Below are 19,669 nucleotides of genomic sequence, written 5' to 3'. Positions count from 1 at the left end.
ACATTCATGAGCACCTGATTTCTTACACAGGTATTACCACATTCTTTTACCTTTTCTGATCTGGTAGATGAAATACAGAATCTCACTTTAGTTTTAATTTGTATTTATGAATGCTCTTGAGCATTTTTCGTATGTTTAAAAAAATTGTTGAAAAATCTATATTTCTTTATTGAGTGAATTATACATTTATGTCGACTGGCCATTTTTTGAGTTGTTTGTCCTTTCTTGGTGGCTTGTGGAAGATCTTTAGATATAAAGGAAAATTAAAATTTTTCCTAACTTGTCATCTTTTTGGTTTTGTTTATGACATTTTTGCCATGCAGAACCTTTTAGTGTTTACTTAATTACATCTATTAATCTTTCTTTAATGGCTTCTAGGTTTTGTTGACTTGCTTAGAAAAGTCTTCCCTACTCTGAAATTATATGTAGTTTTAAATCCCCCCATGTTTTCTTTCAGTACTTTAGGTTCTCAAATTTCTTGGTGTCAGGACCCCTTTACACTCTGAAAAAGTATTGAGAACCCGAAAGCTCCTGTTTATGTAGATTCTATCTACTGATTATTAGAAATTAAATGAGTAATTTAAGACAATTCATTAATTTATTTTAAAGTAACAATAATAGACCCATTACATATAAAAATAAATGACATACTTTTATGAAAAACAATTATATTTTTCCAAAGCAAAAAATGTTACTGGGAATGGAATTGTTTTACATTAAAAATTTTTTTTCAATGTCTAGCTTAATAGGAAACAGCTCAATTCTTTTTTTTGTTTTGTTTTTGTTTTTGTTTTTTTTTTGAAACGAGTCTCACTCTGTTGCCCAGGCTGGCATGCAGTGGCGTGATCTCGGCTCACTGCAAACTCAGCTTCCCGGGTTCATGCCATTCTCCTGCCTCAGCCTCCCGAGTAGCTGGGACTGCAGGCGCCCGCCACCGCACCTGGCTAATTTTTTGTATTTTTTAGTAGAGACGGGGTTTCACCATGTTAGCCAGGATGGTCTCGATCTCCTGACCTTGTGATCCGCCCGCCTCCGCCTCCCAAAGTGCTGGGATTACAGGTGTGAGCCACTGCACCCGGCCGAAACAGCTCCATTCTTATAGGTACTTCCGCATTCACTCCGTTTTAATAGGTTGTTTTAGTTAAAGTATATGAAGAAAATTCAGCCTCACACAGATGTGTAGCTGGAAAAGACAAGCACATTTTAATCGCATTTTCAGGTAATTGTGGATATTCTTCGATAGTATACTTGACAGATGGTATAGTTCTTTTTTTTTTTTTTTTGAGACGGAGTCTTGCTCTGTCGCCCAGGCTGGAGTGCAGTGGCACGATCTCGGCTCACTGCAAGCTCCGCCTCTCAGGTTCAGCCATTCTCCTGACGCCAGGCTAATTTTGTGTATTTTTAGTAGAGATGGGGTTTCACCGCGTTAGCCAGGATGGTGTCGATCTCCTGACCTCGTGATGTGCCCACCTCGGCCTCCCAAAGTGCTGGGATTACAGGCGTGAGCCACTGCGCCCGGCCGACAGATGGTATTGTTTCTTACAGATTATTTGCAATGTGGAATCTGAAACCATATCAATAAGCTTTTTGCATTCCATGACACTAAAAATTCTGTTCTCTACTTTCTTTCACATAATAAGTTAGCAGCCATTAAGAATCCTTGCTTGAGGCCAGGCACGGTGGCTCACGCCTGTAATCCCAGCACTTTTGGGAGGCCAAGGTGGGCGGATCACCTGAGGTCGGGAGTTTGAGACCAGCCTGACTAACATAGAGAAACCTCGTTTCTACTAAAAATACAAAATTAGCCGGGCGTGGTGGCATATGCCTGTAATCCCAGCTACTTGGGAGGCTGAGGCAGGAGACTCATTTGAACCCGGGAGGCGGAGGTTGCGGTGAGCCGAGATCGTGCCATTGCACTCCAGCCTGGGTAACAAGAGCGAAACTCTGTCTCAAAAAAAAATAGTAATAATAATAATAATCCTTGCTTGGGTCATTCATTACATTCTATGTTACAAAATGGCAATTTGCTCATTCTATTCTTCTGCATGAATTTTTTTTTTCCTTTTTTATACTTTTATTTTGAACTTTTTACTTTGTACTTTTTTTTCCTGCATATTTTCTGTTGGTATGATATATACACAGGAAAAGTACACATATGAAAAGTATAACAGCTTGATGAATTTTCACAAACTGAACACCTCCATGTAACCAGCATCCAGAACAAGAAACAAAATATTACCAACACCCCGCCTTCTTTGTGCTTTCTTCCAGTTACTAGCCCGAACTCCTAACCCTACAAGAATAATCACTAGTATATATTAGCCTTCTTATTTTTTTATAAATGAAATCATATAGTGTATTCATTCTTGTCTTCTTTTGCTCAAATTTATGAAATTTATCAATATGGCTATGTGTATTTGTACTTTCTTCATTTTCCTTGTTATTTAGTATTCCATTGTATGAATATACCACATTCATTTATCCTAATTTCTTATTGGCTACTAGGAATAGTACTGCTATGAACATTCTTGTATATTTGACACAACTTTTTATTTATTCAGGGTATGACAATTACAGTTGTTACTCTTTTTGATGTTTAAATTGTTCCAAACATGACTAGATTATGTCTTTTTTTTTTTTTTTAAATGGAGATGAGATCTTGCTATGTTGGCCAGAGTAGTCTGGCCTCAAGTAGTCCCTCCATCTTGGTCTCTCAAAATCACGCCTGGGATTATAGGCATGAGCCACTGTGCCTGGCCAGTTATGTCCTTTTGACATGGCCCCATTAATCTTTGAATACTTCCCTGGGAATTAGCAGAAAAAGAGACTTGGATTTATCTTGTATTTTGCCTGCCTCAGACTTGAAATCAGCTATTTTTCAAGGATCCCTAGTTCCTTTTAATGGGCTACCAAGATATGGACAGTAGATATGCTCATTGCTTCTGGGTGTCATTGTGTTTAGGCTCTTTTGGTATAAAGAGCTAGAAATACATTTAGAAAGAAAACGGTTGTTGATAGGATCATTTTCATGAGTTTGTTTTTTTAATGTTATCAGTTGTCACTAAAGTTCCTTAAAAATATAAATTGAGACTATGAATATTAAGTCTCCTATCAGGTAAATATTTTTTCATCTTTTATAAATTTTTATTAACGAAATAATTAATGTTTATTGTAGAAGTACAAATAAGAAAAGGAAAATAGAAATCACCTGTTCTTCCAACCGCTTGTAACATTTTGGCTCGAAATTCTTCATGTATGACTGTATAGTTGCTCTTCTTTATCTGTGGATTCCCTGTTTCTGAATTATCCTCCTTGATAAAATTTATTCATAACCCCAAAGTCAATACTTGTGGCACTTCCAATGTCGTTTGCAGATATGTGCAGGGTGGAAAAACATTTGAATGTCCTGACACATGTTTCCACCCGAGGTCGAACATGTAGATTCCCTGCTTGTTTTTTTACTTTTATACTGTACACAAATGTCCTTTTCATGGTCCGTTTAAGATCATGTTTTTCACACTTTCATTCTGTTACCAGTGATTTTGCTGTTTAAAATGGCACCCAGCCATAGTGCCGAAGTGCTGTCTGGAGGGTGTTCTTAAGTGCCCTATGGAGAAAATACGTGTGTTAGATAGCTTCATTTAAGTATGATTTATAGTGTTGGCTGTGAGTTCAATGTTAATGAATCAACAATATGTATTAAATAGGATGTCTCTAAACAGAAACACACATAAAACAAAGTTAGATTAATTCATTGACAAAAATGTTGTGACCAGATGCTCACAGGAACCTAGCTTTGTGTTCCTATAGGAGCAGCAGTTTAGTGTTTGATAATTCAGCATCGGCAGTGACTGCAGACCATAATTACCATGAATAATGAGTACTGGCTGTATATTTAGTAGACAAAAATGAGGTCATAAGATAGATTTTTTTTTCCTAAAGAAACATTGTGAAAATAACGTGAAATTTGATGCTCATTTATTTCTCTTAGGACAGCAGCGTTCTCGGATGCTAGCTACTCTTTTTAAGGATGAAAGGTGCCAGCAACTTGCTGCCTATGGGATCCTAGAGAAAATGTATCTAGATAGGATCATCAGAGGAAATCAGCTTCAAGAATTTGCTGCCATGCTGATGCCTCACCAAAAAGCAACTACAGCTGATGGTAATGATCCTGTCTTACGTGTATATGGTAGTCAATATTTAGGTACAGACTAGTGAAAATTATGTTAAATTAGAAGTATCTTGCTATCTTTTAATAATAATTCTATATAACACTTCCTCATAAAAAAAGAGGAATTATTTTTATTTTTTTATTTTTATTTTTTAAATTTTTTTTAATTAAAAAAAATTTTTTTGAGACAGAGTCTCGCTCTGTCACCCAGGCTGGAGTGCAGTGGCACAATGGCGTGATCTCGGCTCACTGCAAACTCTGCCTCCCGGGTTCATGCCATTCTCCTGCCTCAGCCTCCCGAGTAGCTGGGACTACAGGCGCCCACCACCACACTGGGCTAATTTTTTGTACTTTTAGTAGAGACGGGGTTTCACCGTGTTAGCCAGGATGGTCTCGATCTCCTGACCTCGTGATCTGCCTGCCTCGGCCTCCCAAAGTGCTGGGATTACAGGCGTGAGCCACCATGCCGGGCCTATTTTTTATTTTTTTGAAACAGAGTTTTACTCTTGTCGCCCAGGCTGGAGTGCAATGGCGCAATCTCGGTTCACCACAACCTCTGCCTCCCGGGTTCAAGTAATTCTCCTACTTCAGCCTCCCAAGTAGCTGGGATTACAGGCATGTGCCATGATGCCCAGCTAATTTTGTAATTTTAGTAGAGACAGATGTTGCTTAGGCTGATCTCGGACTCCCAACCTCAGGTGATTCGCCCCCCTCAGCCTCCCAAAGTGATGAGATTACAGGCATGTGCCACAGTGCCTGGCAATACAATCCTTTTAACTGGGTATACTGCTGTACCACTTAAAAAAATATGTATTATGGCTGGGCATGGTGGCTCATTCCTGTAATCCCAGCACTCTGGGAGGCTAAGGCGGGAGGATCTCTTGAGCCTGGGAGTTTCAGACCAACCTGTGCAACATAGTGAGGCCTCATCTCTACAAAATATAAAGAAAAACAGCTAGGCGTGGTGGTACATGCCTGTGGTTCTAGCTACTCGGGAGGCTGAGGTGGGAGGATTGCTTGAGCCCAGGAGGTCAAGGCTACAGTGAGCTGTGATTGCCCCACTGCACTCCGGTTTCAGTGACAGTGTAAGACCTTGTTTAAAAAAAATTGTAATAAATATATAAAACATGAAAATTACCATTTTAACCATTTTTAGGTGTGCAGTTCTGTGGCATTAAGTACTTTCACATTGTTGTGCAAACATCACCAACATCCATCTCCAGAACTTTAACATTTTCCCAAACTGAACTCTGTACCTATTAAACAATAACTCCTTATTTTTGCCTCCCCTCTGCCTGCTGTACTACTTTTTGACATGGGATAGATTGGGAGAGGAACAGACTGAGAAGAGAAGTTTTTCTTTTTTCTTTTTTTTTTTGTTAATTACAATCGTGCTCTGTTGTCCAGGTTAGAGTGCACTGGTGCAATCATGGCCCACTGCAGCCTGGAACAAAGTAACTGGGACTACAGGTGCACCCACCATGCCTGGTTAATATTTTAATTTTTTGTAGAGTTGGGGTCTCACTATGTTGCCCAGGCTAGTCTTGAACTCCTGGCCTCAAAGAATCTTCCCACCTCAGCCTTCCAAAGCACTGGGATTACAGACATGAGCCACTGTGCCTGGCTAAGCAGTCCCTTTTTTTTTTTTTTTTTTTTTTTTTTTTTTTTTTTACTTTTTGAGACAAGGTCTCACTCTTTTGCCCAGGCTGGGGCTGGCATGATGCCATAGCTCACTGCAGCCTCGACCTCTTGGGGATCCTTCCACCTACACCTCCCCAGAAGCTTAGGCGTGTGCCACCACACCCTGCTAATTTTTAAATTTTTTTGTAGAGACAGGGTCTCTCCATGTTGCCCAGGCTGGTCTTAAACTCCTGGGCTCAAGCAGTCCTCCCGTCTTGGCTTCCCAAAGTGCTGGGATGATAGGGGTAAGCCACTGCACCTGCCTGCTTTTTTGAACATATTAAATTTGAGATATTTATAAAATTACTGGATTGGATATTTAATTTAGGCAGTTGGCTGTGTAAGTCTGAATTCAAAAGGGAGATTTAGATTAGAGATATGTGTCTGATCATTATCAGCATTTTGATGGTATTGAGACAATGTAGGATAAAAAGAGATGAAGGTGCAAAATTAAGCCCTCTAATATTTGAGAGAAGGAAAAGAAGGAGGAAGCAGCAAGGTGGACTGGGAGATAGGAGTTAAGTGAAAAACTAGCAGATCGCGGGTGGAATTCTGGAAAAGGAGAAGTGAGGCATTGTAAGAAAAAGAGGTTCTCAGAATACTTCCCTTGGAGTCTCCAAGTATATTTTGTCCCCTGCACTCATTACAGTAGTTAAATGTTCAGCAGAAATATGTAAGCATTGGGTGAGCCCAGTGGTCTAATACATTCAAAGTAGGACCTTGGGTCCAGAACATTATCAGATACTGTATGATCTCACTTAAAAGAGGATTCTATGCCTGATCTCTCAGGAAGATTAGCCTGATCCTGGATCTGGATCTGGATATTTCTCACATTTGCCTTGGTTTGATGCTCGTGGAGTGCCCAAAAGAATAGAGATCACTTTATCAAGCTTGCAGAAGAGGTTGCATGATTGTTGTGCTGCTGCTTGCTAGTAAAAGTTTATGCTTGTAGAAAGAAAAGTTAATGGGCTGGTGCCACAGCTCATGCCTGTAATCGCAGCACATTGGGAGGCCCAGGTAGGCGTGTCACTTGAGGGTCGGTGAGACCTGCCTGGCCAACATGACGAAACCCCGTCCCTACTAAAAATACAAAAAATTAGCCGGGTATGGTGGTGCACACCTGTAGTCCCAGCTACTCGGGATACTTAGGCATGAGAATCGCTTGAACCTGGGAGGCAGAGGTTGCAGTGAGCAGAGATTGTGCCACTACACTCCAGTCTGGGCAACAGAATGAAACTCTGTCTCAAAAAAAAAAAAAGTTAATTTGATAGCCTAAAGAAGCAAGATTCCAAACCCAAAGGAGTTAGATCTATTTGCTTAATAATTACTTGCCGACAAACAGAGAGCCAAATCATGAGTGAACTCCCATTCACAATTGCTTCAAAGAGAATAAAATACCTAGGAATCCAACTTACAAGGGATGGGAAGGACCTCTTCAAGGAGAACTACAAACCACTGCTCAATGAAATAAAAGAGGATACAAACAAATGGAAGAACATTCCATGCTCATGGGTTGGAAGAATCAATATCGTGAAAATGGCCATACTGCCCAAGGTAATTTATAGATTCAATGCCATCCCCATCAAGCTACCAATGACTTTCTTCACAGAATTGGAAAAAACTACTTTAAAGTTCATATGGAACCAAAAAAGAGCCCGCATCGCCAAGTCAATCCTAAGCCAAAAGAACAAAGCTGGAGGCATCACGCTACCTGACTTTAAACTATACTACAAGGCTACAGTAACCAAAACAGCGTGGTACTGGTACCACAACAGAGACATAGATCAATGGAACAGAACAGAGCCCTCAGAAATGATGCCGCATAGCTACAACTATCTGATCTTTGACAAACCTGACAAAAACAAGAAATGGGGAAAGGATTCCCTATTTAATAAATGGTGCTGGGAAAACTGGCTAGCCATATGTAGAAAGCTGCAACTGGATCCCTTCCTTACACCTTATACAAAAATTAATTCAAGATGGATTAAAGACTTATATGTTAGACCTAAAACCATTAAAATCCTACAAGAAAACCTAGGCAATACCATTCAGGACATAGGCGTGGGCAAGGACTTCATGTCTAAAACACCAAAAGCAATGGCAACAAAAGCAAAAATTGACAAATGGGATCTCATTAAACTAAAGAGCTTCTGCACAGCAAAAGAAACTATCATCAGAGTGAACAGGCAACCTACAGAATGGGAGAAAATTTTTGCAACCTACTCATCTGACAAAGGGCTAATATCCAGAATCTACAATGAACTCAAACAAATTTACAAGAAAAAAACAAACAACCCCATCAAAAAGTGGGCAGAGGACATGAACAGACACTTCTCAAAAGAAGACATTTATGCAGCCAAAAAACACATGAAGAAATGCTCATCATCACTGGCCATCAGAGAAATGCAAATCAAAACCACAGTGAGATACCATCTCACACCAGTTAGAATGGCCATCATTAAAAAATCAGGAAACAACAGGTGCTGGAGAGGATGTGGAGAAATAGGAACACTTTTACACTGTTGGTGGGACTGTAAACTAGTTCAACCATTGTGGAAGTCAGTGTGGCGATTCCTCAGGGATCTCGAACTAGAAATACCATTTGACCCAGCCATCCCATTACTGGGTATATACCCAAAGGACTATAAATCATGCTGCTATAAAGACACATGCACACGTATGTTTATTGCAGCACTATTCACAATAGCAAAGAGTTGGAACCAATCCAAATGTCCAACAACGATAGACTGGATTAAGAAAATGTGGCACATATACACCATGGAATACTATGCAGCCATAAAAAATGATGAGTTCGTGTCCTTTGTAGGGACATGGATGAAACTGGAAAACATTCTCAGTAAACTATCTCAAGGACAAAAAACCAAACACCGCATGTTCTCACTCATAGGTGGGAATTGAACAATGAGGACTCATGGACACAGGAAGGGGAACATCACACTCCGGGGACTGTTGTGGGGTTGGGGGAGGGGGAGGGACAGCATTAGGAGATACACCTAATGCTAAATGATGAGTTAATGGGTGCAGGAAATCAACATGGCACATGGATACATATGTAACAAACCTGCACATTGTGTACATGTACCCTAAAACCCTAAAGTATAATAAAAAAAAAAATTATGGGAAAAAAAAATAATAATAATTACTTGCCAATCACTCATTTGCTAAATGTTATTTTTATTTAATTGTACATTAATGAAACTACATCATATATTGGTTACTTTTAAAATTTTGATCAGAGGAGTTAAAGAGGATGAGTTATTACGTGCCTAGACATTTTCAGAAAAAATGATGCATCTTTTTAGAGTATAAAACTAGTTTCAAACTTGTAACTGTCTTATTTATGTTTAAGGTTCCAGCATCTTGGACAGAGCTGTTATTGAACACAATTTGTTGTCTGCAAGCAAATTATATAATAATATTACCTTCGAAGAACTTGGAGCTCTTTTAGAGATCCCTGCAGCTAAGGTATCTTCTTGATTCCAATACATTTAAAAAAAAGTTAAGAGATGAAACTATTAAAATAATGAGAAAATAAAATAAATGTTGGAAACAGCAACAGAATACATGTTGGAAACAACATTTATTATCTTCCAACAAGATAAATGTTGGAAACAACAACAGAATTACACCTAAAAAGCCACAAGTAAATACATTCTTTAGAAGTTAAAATAGGCCTAGTGTTTATTAGTGGAATTGTCTTAGTGTTTTTGGTGTTTTAAATTGTGTTTTGTGATAAAGTGACCTAGAATAGAAATCTTGCAGGAGTTTCAGGTTATGACACCCATTTTCTGAGAATGTCTTTGTTTGGTGTCTGTTTAAATCTACTTTATAGTGGTTTTTGACTTCTGACTAAGATTTTGATACGTCTTTTTTGTGCTCTAGATTGACTCAAAGTTTAAATATTTCATCTTTTTGAGAGAATGATATGGTAATGATATAGTACTCCAGGCTATTCTGTTGTAGCTTCTATGCTTGGATTTAACTTAAGAAGTTGACTGACTTACTAGGGAATTTAATTTTATTGTTTGTTTTAGGGTTTGGTTGGCTATGTATAAATTCCAACAAAGTACCAATGACATTCAGAGAGTATTGCAGGTATCATTTACAAAATATTCTCTTAACTTTAAATAAAATTAAGCAACCTTACTTTTAGCTAATTTGTAAACCTTAAAAGTCATGCAGTTATGGGTCGCATCCCCTTTTCTCTGGCAGTGAAATTTTTTGTCTGTTTATTTGGGTTTGTTTTGTTTTGTTTTTAGAGACAAGGTCTTGCTTTATCACCCAGGCTGGAGTGCAGTGGCGCAATCATAGCTTACTGCTGCTTCAGACTGATGGGTTCAAGCAGTCTTCCTGCCTCAGACTCCCAAGTAGCTGGTACTACAAGTACGCATCACCACGCCTGGCTAATTTTTTTGTTTGTTTGTTTTTCCCCGAGACAGACTCTAGCTCTGTTGCTCAGGCTGGAGTGCAGTGGTGCAATCTCGGTTCACTGCAACCTCTGCCTCCCAGGTTCAGGCGATTCTCCTACCTCAGCCTCCTGAGTAGCTGAGATTACACCACCACGCCCAGCTAATTTTTGTATTTTTAGTAGAGAAACTGTATTGGCCAGGCTGGTTTCGATTTCCTGCCCTTGTGATCCACCTGCCTCAGACTCCCAAAGTGCTGGGATTACAAGTGTGAGTCACCACACCCAGCTCCCCCCCCCCCTTTTTTTTTAAAGAAACAGGGTCTTGCTATGTTGCCCAGGCTAGTCTTGAACTCCTGGTCCCAAGTGATCCTCCTGCCTCGGCCTCCCAAAGTGCTGGGATTACAGGCATGAGCCATCGTGCGTGGCCTGGCAATGAAATTTTAATGAGAATTTTCTAACAATTCCTTTACTTGTACACATTCAATACACAGTAAAGGAAGAACAATTTGGGAGTCAAGGTTTAAGTTACCATTAAAAGAGACTTTCTTCTTGAGGCTTTAAGGTATGATCTCTTGCTGAGACTATTGGAGGTGAATATATTTTTAACAATAAATGCTAGTCACAGTCTATTCAGGACTGATAGGACTGATTGTGAAGATGGTCAAAATTAATAAATGACCAGGTCACAATCCAGTTTGCTTATGCATAGTAAACATTAAGTATGTCTTCAGGAGTTAGGTAGTAGACCTTTTGCTTTCTTTTAATTGTCTTTTAAACTCTTTCAATTTCTTTTTGAATTTCACCATCTACCTTTCAATTTTTAAAGAGTTTCTGGAGTAGCAAATACTGTGGAAATTGAAATAAAATAAGAAAAACTAGTTTGTTTGGGTTTTTTTGAGGTGTGGATCCCAGTAAGAAGAAAAATTGATAGTTTGCTTTTGAGCAGAGGAGAAAATGGTAAAGTTATATTCTTGTTCAGAATCTCACAAGAAAACCAGATCCCAGTTAACTTAAAATAATGGCTTATGCACAGCAAGAATTGGGAAATAGCCAGATTTACAAGATTTACTCTTCTAGTGGCAGATTAGTATATATGTAAAGTTTAGTGATGGTAGTTAAACCAGAAGCTTTCAGTTCTCTTTTCATATGTGAATAACTAACAGATATGATAAAGTTTCTGAGAGTTTTTTTTTTCCCCAATAGGCGGAAAAGATAGCATCTCAAATGATAACCGAAGGACGTATGAATGGATTTATTGACCAGATTGATGGAATAGTTCATTTTGAAAGTAAGAGGTTTTGTGTATTTCTGTCATAAAGAAATAGCAGTGAACTGTTATATTTATGATTAAAACATGTTGGACAGTTTCCTTTGACTCAGAATCTTACTACTGGAATGAGCTTATTTCCCAAAGAAATAATTTAAAATAATTTTTAAGAAGTTGTATTCATGAGGCTGGGCATGGTGGCTCATGCCTGTAATCCCAGCACTTTGGGAGGCCAAGACAGGTGAATCACTTGAGGTCAGGAGTTTGAGATCAGCCTGGCCAACACGATGAAACCCTGTCTCTACTAAAAATATAAAAATTAGCCAGGTGTGGTGGCGGGCACCTGTAGTCCCAGCTACTCAGGAGGCTGAGACAGGAGAATCACTTGAACCTAGGAGGCAGAAGTTGCAGTGAGCCGAAATTACAGCACTGCACTCCAACCTGGGTGACAAAGCGAGAGACTGTCTCAAAAAAAAAAAAAAAAAAAAAAATTATATTCATGAATCTACTTACTGCAGGATTTTCTATGTTAAGGAAAAATTTGAAACTCAAATTGTTGTATCAGTTCATTCATTTATGCACCAAATATTTATTGACCACATACCATGTATCAGGCATATGGAAATGACAGTTGCATTTCCTATTCAGCAACTCATTAAACTAATGGAGGCAGACAGGTAAGTGGATCCCTTGACTTTTTCATTGTCTAATACCTTCCCAACTCCTTATTCCCACCTCATTTACACCCTGGACCTTGCTGTACCCAGAACTTTTCCACTTGTAAAATTTTTATTTGAAATATCTCACTCTGGCCATAACCTTTTTCTTGTTTCTCTAGTGGTCTGTGGCCTGTCTCCATTACTCCCAGTTCAATTCTTCCTTGACCTTATTGGAGTTTCTGGTCCATTGACTCTTCTGTTTTCTTCCAGTTAGCATAATCTTTTTTTGTGCTGGAGAAGAGTCAGGCATCAGACAGGCTGATACTACCTCTCTAAATTCAAGGTCACAGGTCCTCAGCACTACATAGGATTCATGGTACATTTCTCTAGTCCACTCTTTTTCCTACTTTGCAATGACTATTTCAGGTTTGGTTTTTCTTAAATCTCTGACTTTTCTCCCCACTTACCCTCAGTAGAAAACCTTGTTTCCTATTTCAAAGGGGAAAAAAGCCATCAGTATGAAATATTTTAATTTCCTTTTTTAGTTTTTTTTTTTCTCTCATTCAATTTGATATTTTAACTTCTTTATCAGATGTAGAAACACTGTAATTTTAGATGTAGATGTGAATCTTTTTCTTCCTTCGTGTTTTACTGCAGATGGTTTCCGTCACCCTGTCTGGTTCTTCCACTCGGCCTTTGGACCTTTTCTCTGATCCTTTCCCTTTCTCCTCCCACCAAAAAACACTGGTTTAGGAGCCTGAGGTTAGCAGTTATTTTTGTATGGTTTTATCCTTTTTTTCTACTGGCTTCTTTCCATCAATATTTACACATTCTCAGGACTCCTCCATTTTAATGAAAATCCTTATATCTTCCAAATCTCATCTTGACTTTTGAACATATCAAATAGTGTTGATCTCTCACTACTTTTTGAAGCTTCTCCCCACCACCACAGCCTTGACTTTTGTCATCTCTTCCATCCGATTCTACTTTTCCTCTTACATCTCCAGTTATCCTTCATAGTCATCTTTGTAGAATCTGTAGTACCTTTAAATTTAAATACTAGTTACTTAGGGCTTGATCCTAGACCTTTCTCCACTTATGCTACTGAGTTTCCATGGGTAATCTCATCTATTTTCCTTTGATTCAGTTACCGTCTCTGCATAGACAGTGCCTACATTTACCTTTCTAGAGTGAATCTTCTAAGTCCCAGCCCCATGGTTCTAGTTTACTACTAAGGTGTTTCTACCTGATTGCTTCATGGGCATCTTAGCATGAACATATCAAAAACTGAATTTATTATCTTCCCTTGCTGTGTGTCCCCCACGACTAACCAACCAGCCACACCAAAACTGTATTGTTGGCTTTCTCCAATATTCCTTATCCTTGGGCTCAAACCATCCTCCCACCTCAACCTCCAAAATCCCTGAAGTGCTGGGACTACAGGTGTGAGCCACTGTACCGGGTCCTTTACTTCATTTCTTACTGTCACCAACCTATTCTGAACCCTACTATTATAACCTCTTCAGGTGTTGAGAAATAACCTCTTTCTTTCTTTCTCATATCTACAATTGCTCCTTTATAGTCCAGTTCCCTAGTACAGTTGGAGTGATTATTTTCTTTTTAAAAATGCAAGCATAAAAAAGAAATAAATAGTTAAATCATGTTATTCTTTTGTTTACACTGTAATGAATGTCTTCCCCATTGCTTGTAGAACAAAGTTCTACAAAGTCTCCCAAAAGCTGGTCCTGGTCCTTTCTAGCTTTCTCTTGCATAAGTCTTCTTTTTATTTTTTTCAGCATTGCAAATTCTTCCCCCATCAAACATTCTGAAATATTTACCCCTTTCCAGCCATCTTCTCTTTGTCCCATGTCTCAATTTGAATATCCTTAATCAGTAATGATTTTCCTGACTCTCCAGATTAGATATGGCTTTAAATTATATGTTCCCATGTCAGCCTGAATTTCTTCCTAGCATTTATCTTAGTTATTTTCAGTTGTGTAACTATTTGTCTAAATGTCTGTTTCTGTTTCCAAGTTAAGCTTCCTGGTGATAGGTATTAAGTCTGTCTTATTTTCCATGGTACATCTAACATCTGTTCCAGTGTCTGCCACATTGTAAATGAGAAATAAGTGTTGAATAAACAAACACAGCATATGATGAGTAATGTAGCATTTCCCCTTCTGTGCATTAATGTTGCTTGTCTATTTCCTCCCTTCCCTCACAATTCTCCTTCTGGCCTTCCAGTATCAATTTGCTGTAGCTTTTGTTATAGTGATTTTTTTTTTTAAGAGACAAGGTTGCCCAGGCTGAGGTGCAGTGGTATGATCATAGCTCACTGTTGCCTCAACTCCTGAGCTCAAGCTGTCCTCCTGCTTCAGCCTCCCTAGTAGCTAGGACTACAGGTGTACACACCGCACCTGGCTAGTTGTTTTTCTTCTTGAGATGGGGTCTTGTGGTGTTGCCTAGGCTGGTCTTGAGCACCTGGCCTCTAGTGATCCTCCTGCCTCAGCCTCCTAAAGTGCTAGGATTGTAGGTATGAGCTACTGAGCCTGGCTTTTTTTTTTTTTGAGATGGAGTCTTGCTCTGTTGCCAGACTGGAGTGCAGTGGCGCAATCTCGGCTCACTGCAACCTCCGCCTCTCGGGTTCAAGGGATTCCGCTGCCTCAGCCTCCTGAATAGCTGGGACTACAGGCACACGCCACCATACCCAGCTAATTTTTTGTATTTTAATAGAGACGGAGTTTCACCATGTTGGCCAGGATGGTCTTGATCTCCTGACCTCGTGATCTGTCCGCCTCGGCCTCCCAAAGTGCCGGGATTACAGACGTGAGCTACCGCTCCTGGCTGCCTGGCTGATAATTTTAACTTTATCTGTAATATGTGTCACAGATATTTTTTTCCATTCTGTCAAGTTTTCTTTTTCTTTTTCTTTTTGAGATGGAGTTTCTTTCACTCTTGTTGCCCCGGCTGGAGTGCGATGGCTCAATCTCGGTTCACCGCAACCTCCACCTCCTGGGTCCAAGTGATTCTCCTGCCTCAGTCTCCCAAGTAGCTGGGACTACAGGCACGCACCACCATGCTCATGCACCACCATGCCCGGCTGATTTTGTATTTTTAGTAGAGACGGGGTTTCTCTGTGTTGGTCAGCCTGGTCTTGAACTCCCAACCTCAGGTGATCAGCCCTCCTCGGCCTCCCAAAGTGCTGGGATTACAGGCATGAGCCACTGCACTGCACCCGGCCGAATTCTGTCAGGTTTTCTTCTGGAAGACAATGCATAACATAAACACATTTTTAAATTTTTTTGCACTCAAATAGGTCAATGTTTTATTTTATGGCTTTTGAATTTCCTGTATTGATTAAGAAAGTCTCTTCTATCTTGGAATAAAACTAGTGTTTTCCTAAATTTTTCTAATATTATTTTACATTTAGGAATTTAATCCATCTACAGTTCATTTTTGTGGATAATTTTAGGTTATGGTCTGGTTGTTTTTTTCTAGGTGAATAGCCAATTATCCAAGTATCATTTATTAAATAAAACATCCTTTGTGATTAAATTGTGATCTTTGACATATCTGATTAGGTTCCACATGTATGTTTGGATCTATTTCTGTACTCTGGTTCCACTGATCTGCAAAAATATGGTAATAAATTTATAATAAATTTTAGTATTGGTGAAGCAACTCCTGCTTCCCACTACTTTTTTTTGTTAAAATTGAAATTCACATGGGCTGGGCACAGTGGCTTACGATTGTGACCCCAATGCTTTGGGAGGTTGAGGTGGAAGAATTGCTTGAGCTCAAGAGTTCAAGACTAGCCTAGGCAACATAGCGAGACCCCATTTCTACAGGAAAAAAGAAAAAAAGAAGGAAATTCACCTAGCAGAACAGTAGCCATTTTAAAGTAAACACTTCAGTGGCCTGTAGTATATTTACAATGTTGTACAACCTCTATGTCTAGTTTCACAACATTTTCATCTTTCCAAAGGAAGCCCTTGCCCTTTAAGCAGTTACTCTCCATTCCTTCCTTCCCCCAGCTTCTGGCAACCACCAACCCATCTTCTGTCTCTGGATTTACCTAGTCTGGATAGTTCATATAAATGGAATCATACAATATGTGACATGTGACCTTTTGGCTGATTTCACTCAGCATAGTATCTTTAGGGTTCATCCATGTCATGGCAGGTAATCAGTGCTTCATTCGTTTTTATAGCTGAATAGCATTTCATTGGATGTATATACCTCAATTCCACCACTGGTTTTCATTTTCAGAATTATCTTGGCCATTCTCAAACATCAATTTTTTTATGTTAACTTTAATAATTTTGGCCTGGTTAGAAAGCAAAATAGAAAAAAAAAAGGGGGATCGTCTTTGGGATTTCTTTAAATTTATTTATTAAAGGAGAAGGATTGATATTTTTATGTTATTGTATATTTCCACCTGGGAATGTGATTTGTGTCTACTCAAGTTATCTTTTGCCCTTTATTAAGATTTTATAGGTTGCGGCTGGGCGTGGTGGCTCACGCCTGTAATCCCAGCACTTTGGGAGGCTGAGGCGGGCGGATCACGAGGTCAAGAGATCGAGACCATCCTGGCCAACCAACATGGTGAAACCCCGTCTCTACTAAAAATACAAAAATTAGCTGGGCATAGTGGTGCATGCCTGTAGTCCCAGCTACTTGGGAGGCTGAGGCAGGAGAATCCCTTGAACCCGGGAGTGGAGGTTGCAGTGAGCTGAGATCGCGCCACTGCACTCCAGCCCAGGTGACAGAGACTCCGTGCCCCCCCCCCCCAAAAAAAAAAGATTTTATAGGTTGCTTTTTCACTAAATCTGTGCCCTTTTTTTGTAAATTTTGGTGCTGTTTTGAATGGGACATTCCTCTCAATTTTTTATTTCTAACTATATAGTGTTGGTATAGAGAAAACCCTGGTGGATTCAAGATGACTTATTTTGAGGGATTTAAATGTTATGATATTTATCCTTCAGTCAAGTACAGATTTGAATGTGTAAACAGACTTGCTTTCTCCAGTAGGTGGCAGTGTCTTATGAATCTGCAAGCCTTGGTGATGAAAAGACAGCCTCAGTCTTTTTTTGTTGTGGTTGAGGTTGTTGGGTTAGTCGGTTTTATTTTGTTTTCACTAGTAGTAGTAATAACATGCATCTGTATGTATTTGTTTTGTTTTGTTTTGTTTTATACCTTGTGCCAGTAATTTGGGTACTTTTGAAATGCTAGAAATTTAAAAAAAGAAAAAACACTTTTCTTAACTGCTGTTTAAATAGCTTAGTTTTCTTAGCCAAGATTTTTTAGAGGTTTTTTTTTTTTTTTTTTGAGATGGAGTTTCACTCTTGTTGCCCAGGCTGGAGTGCAGTGGTACGATCTTGGCTCACTGCAACCTCCACCTCCTGGGTTCAAGCGATTCTCCTGTCTCAGCCTCCCAAGTAGCTGGAATTACAGGTGCCCGCCACCACGCCCAGCTAATTTTTGTATTTTTACTTTTCTTTTTTTTTTTTTAATTCTTTAATTTTTGTATTTTTAGTAGAGACAGGATTTTGCCATGTTGGCCGGGCTGGTCTCAAACTCCTGACCTCAGGTGATCCGCCTGCCTTGGCCTCCCAAAGTGCTGGGATTACAGGCGTGAGCCACCATGCCTGGCCTGAGTTTTAGACTTTTAAAAGCTAATAAAAGTATTGGCTGGACGCAATGGCTCATGCCTGTAATCCCAGCACTTTGGCAGGCCAAGGCGGGTGGATCAAGAGGTCAGGAGTTCGAGACCAGCCTGGCCAAGATGGTGAAACCCCATCTCTACTAAAAATACAAAAATTAGGCAGGTGCCTGTAATCTCAGCTGCTTGGGAGGCTGAGTCAGGAGAATCACTTGAACTTAGGAGGTGGAGGTTGTAGTAAGCTGAGATCGTGCCACTGCAGTCTAGCCTGAGTGACAGAGCAAGACTCCATCTCAAAAAAAAAAAAAAGTATTTATTGTCTTTATTATTATTTTTTTAATAGCTTTTTTCTCTTTTTTAGGTATTTAAAAGGAACATGCCTGTTCCAAGAATAGGCATGTAAAAAGTATATATCTTTTAACTCAGTTGCTGTGAATACAAAGGAATAATTTTAATTTTGTACATTTTTTTTCCCTTTAGCACGAGAAGCCCTGCCAACGTGGGACAAGCAGATCCAATCACTTTGTTTCCAGGTGAATAACCTTTTGGAGAAAATTAGTCAAACAGCACCAGAATGGACAGCACAAGCCATGGAAGCCCAGATGGCTCAGTGAATCCTTGCAGAACTTCTGTGCACATGACATCTTTTTCCATGTTGTGCAGATCAGTTTCACTATCTCCAAAGCATTTGCATCATGACCTTATACATTTCAATCCCTTTTATGCTGGATTCCGTTTAAAGAAGACATTATTAGAGCAGGAAGTACAAGCATTTAAAAATATGTAGTTCCCGTATATTTCAGGGTCTCTGTGTATTAAGCTAATTCAGATGTTTTGAAAGCTTTTTCTTTAAACAGAGATGAAATATCTGTGGCTAAAAAGTTTGAGATTTGTGATAACTTTGTAGTCATGTAAAACTTAAGTGCTTCATGCCTCTCCAAATGTGGTTATTCTAATAAATGGAGAAATGAGCCAAATCAAAGTAGTACTTTGTTTTTAGTTAGCGAAGAGTATTTTGTTCCCTTTTCCTTCGGTTCAGCAGACATTGATTTATGCCGTATGCTAGAAATACAAAGATGAGTCATAATGCCTGTTCTCCAGGCATAAGAGTCAAAGAGCCAAGAGACGGTAAGTATAATACTTGTATTTGCTCCAGCTACTAGAGCACACAGAGACTAGCTCTTCGGTTAGGAGAAGTCAGGGAAGGCTCTACAGAGGGTTATTTTAGCTGAGCTTTATAGAAAAACCTGGGGAAAGGACTTGAAAAAGTATGTAGGTGACTTTTAGTATCAGCTCCAACATGTAAAGAGCTTGGAAGTCATTACATCCCTCCTCACAGCAAAAACAAAAAACTGTACAGATTGGAGTATCAATGGCTTTTCTTAGATCCATGAAAGAATTAAAGTCATAGAGCAAACCACCACTCAAAACCCTGGAGAGACAGGCAAATACAGAGAATCACAGTTGGGATCAGCTTACTGGGAGAAGAAGCTGTTGGTCAGTGACTGGTAGGAACACTAAAATGGTAATTATTTAGATATTAAACGGTAAAAATAAATATATACAAAAAAGTAAAATGGTAACAATGACAGCTACAGTAAACCTCAAATACAGCCCAGCTCCTATCCAAATTAATATAAAGCCTCATATTAAAAGCCTAGTTACTGGCTGGGTGCGGTGGCTCATGCCTGTAATCCCAGCACTTTGAGAGGCTCAGGTGGGCGGATCACTGACACCAGGAGTTCAAAACCAGCCTGGGCAACATGGCGAAACCCCGTCTCTACTAAAAACAGAAAAATTA

The 19,669-nt window shown here is 39.3% G+C and overlaps 1 protein-coding gene across 3 annotated transcripts in view; it reads left to right on the top strand.

The window, feature by feature from the left end:
• Positions 1-18,871, top strand: part of COPS4 (COP9 signalosome subunit 4) — a 43,570-nt gene extending 24,699 nt beyond the window's left edge. The window contains exons 7-11 of one of the 3 annotated variants that reach the window (XM_032148605.2): positions 3,992-4,162; positions 9,222-9,337; positions 11,484-11,568; positions 16,241-16,388; positions 18,349-18,871. In XM_032148605.2, coding sequence (XP_032004496.1) covers positions 3,992-4,162; positions 9,222-9,337; positions 11,484-11,568; positions 16,241-16,388; positions 18,349-18,409 — 581 coding nt within the window. In that variant the 3' untranslated portion in view covers positions 18,410-18,871. The remainder of the gene's footprint in view (positions 1-3,991; positions 4,163-9,221; positions 9,338-11,483; positions 11,569-16,240; positions 16,389-18,348) is intronic. The other 2 variants (XM_032148644.2, XM_032148693.2) reach the window with 2 other exon arrangements.
• The last annotated feature ends 798 nt before the right edge of the window (positions 18,872-19,669 follow it).

Source organism: Hylobates moloch, unplaced genomic scaffold, assembly GCF_009828535.3.
Source record: "Hylobates moloch isolate HMO894 unplaced genomic scaffold, HMol_V3 SCAFFOLD_2, whole genome shotgun sequence".
Lineage (NCBI taxonomy): Eukaryota > Metazoa > Chordata > Mammalia > Primates > Hylobatidae > Hylobates > Hylobates moloch.
This window is presented reverse-complemented; position numbering and strand designations above follow the sequence as displayed.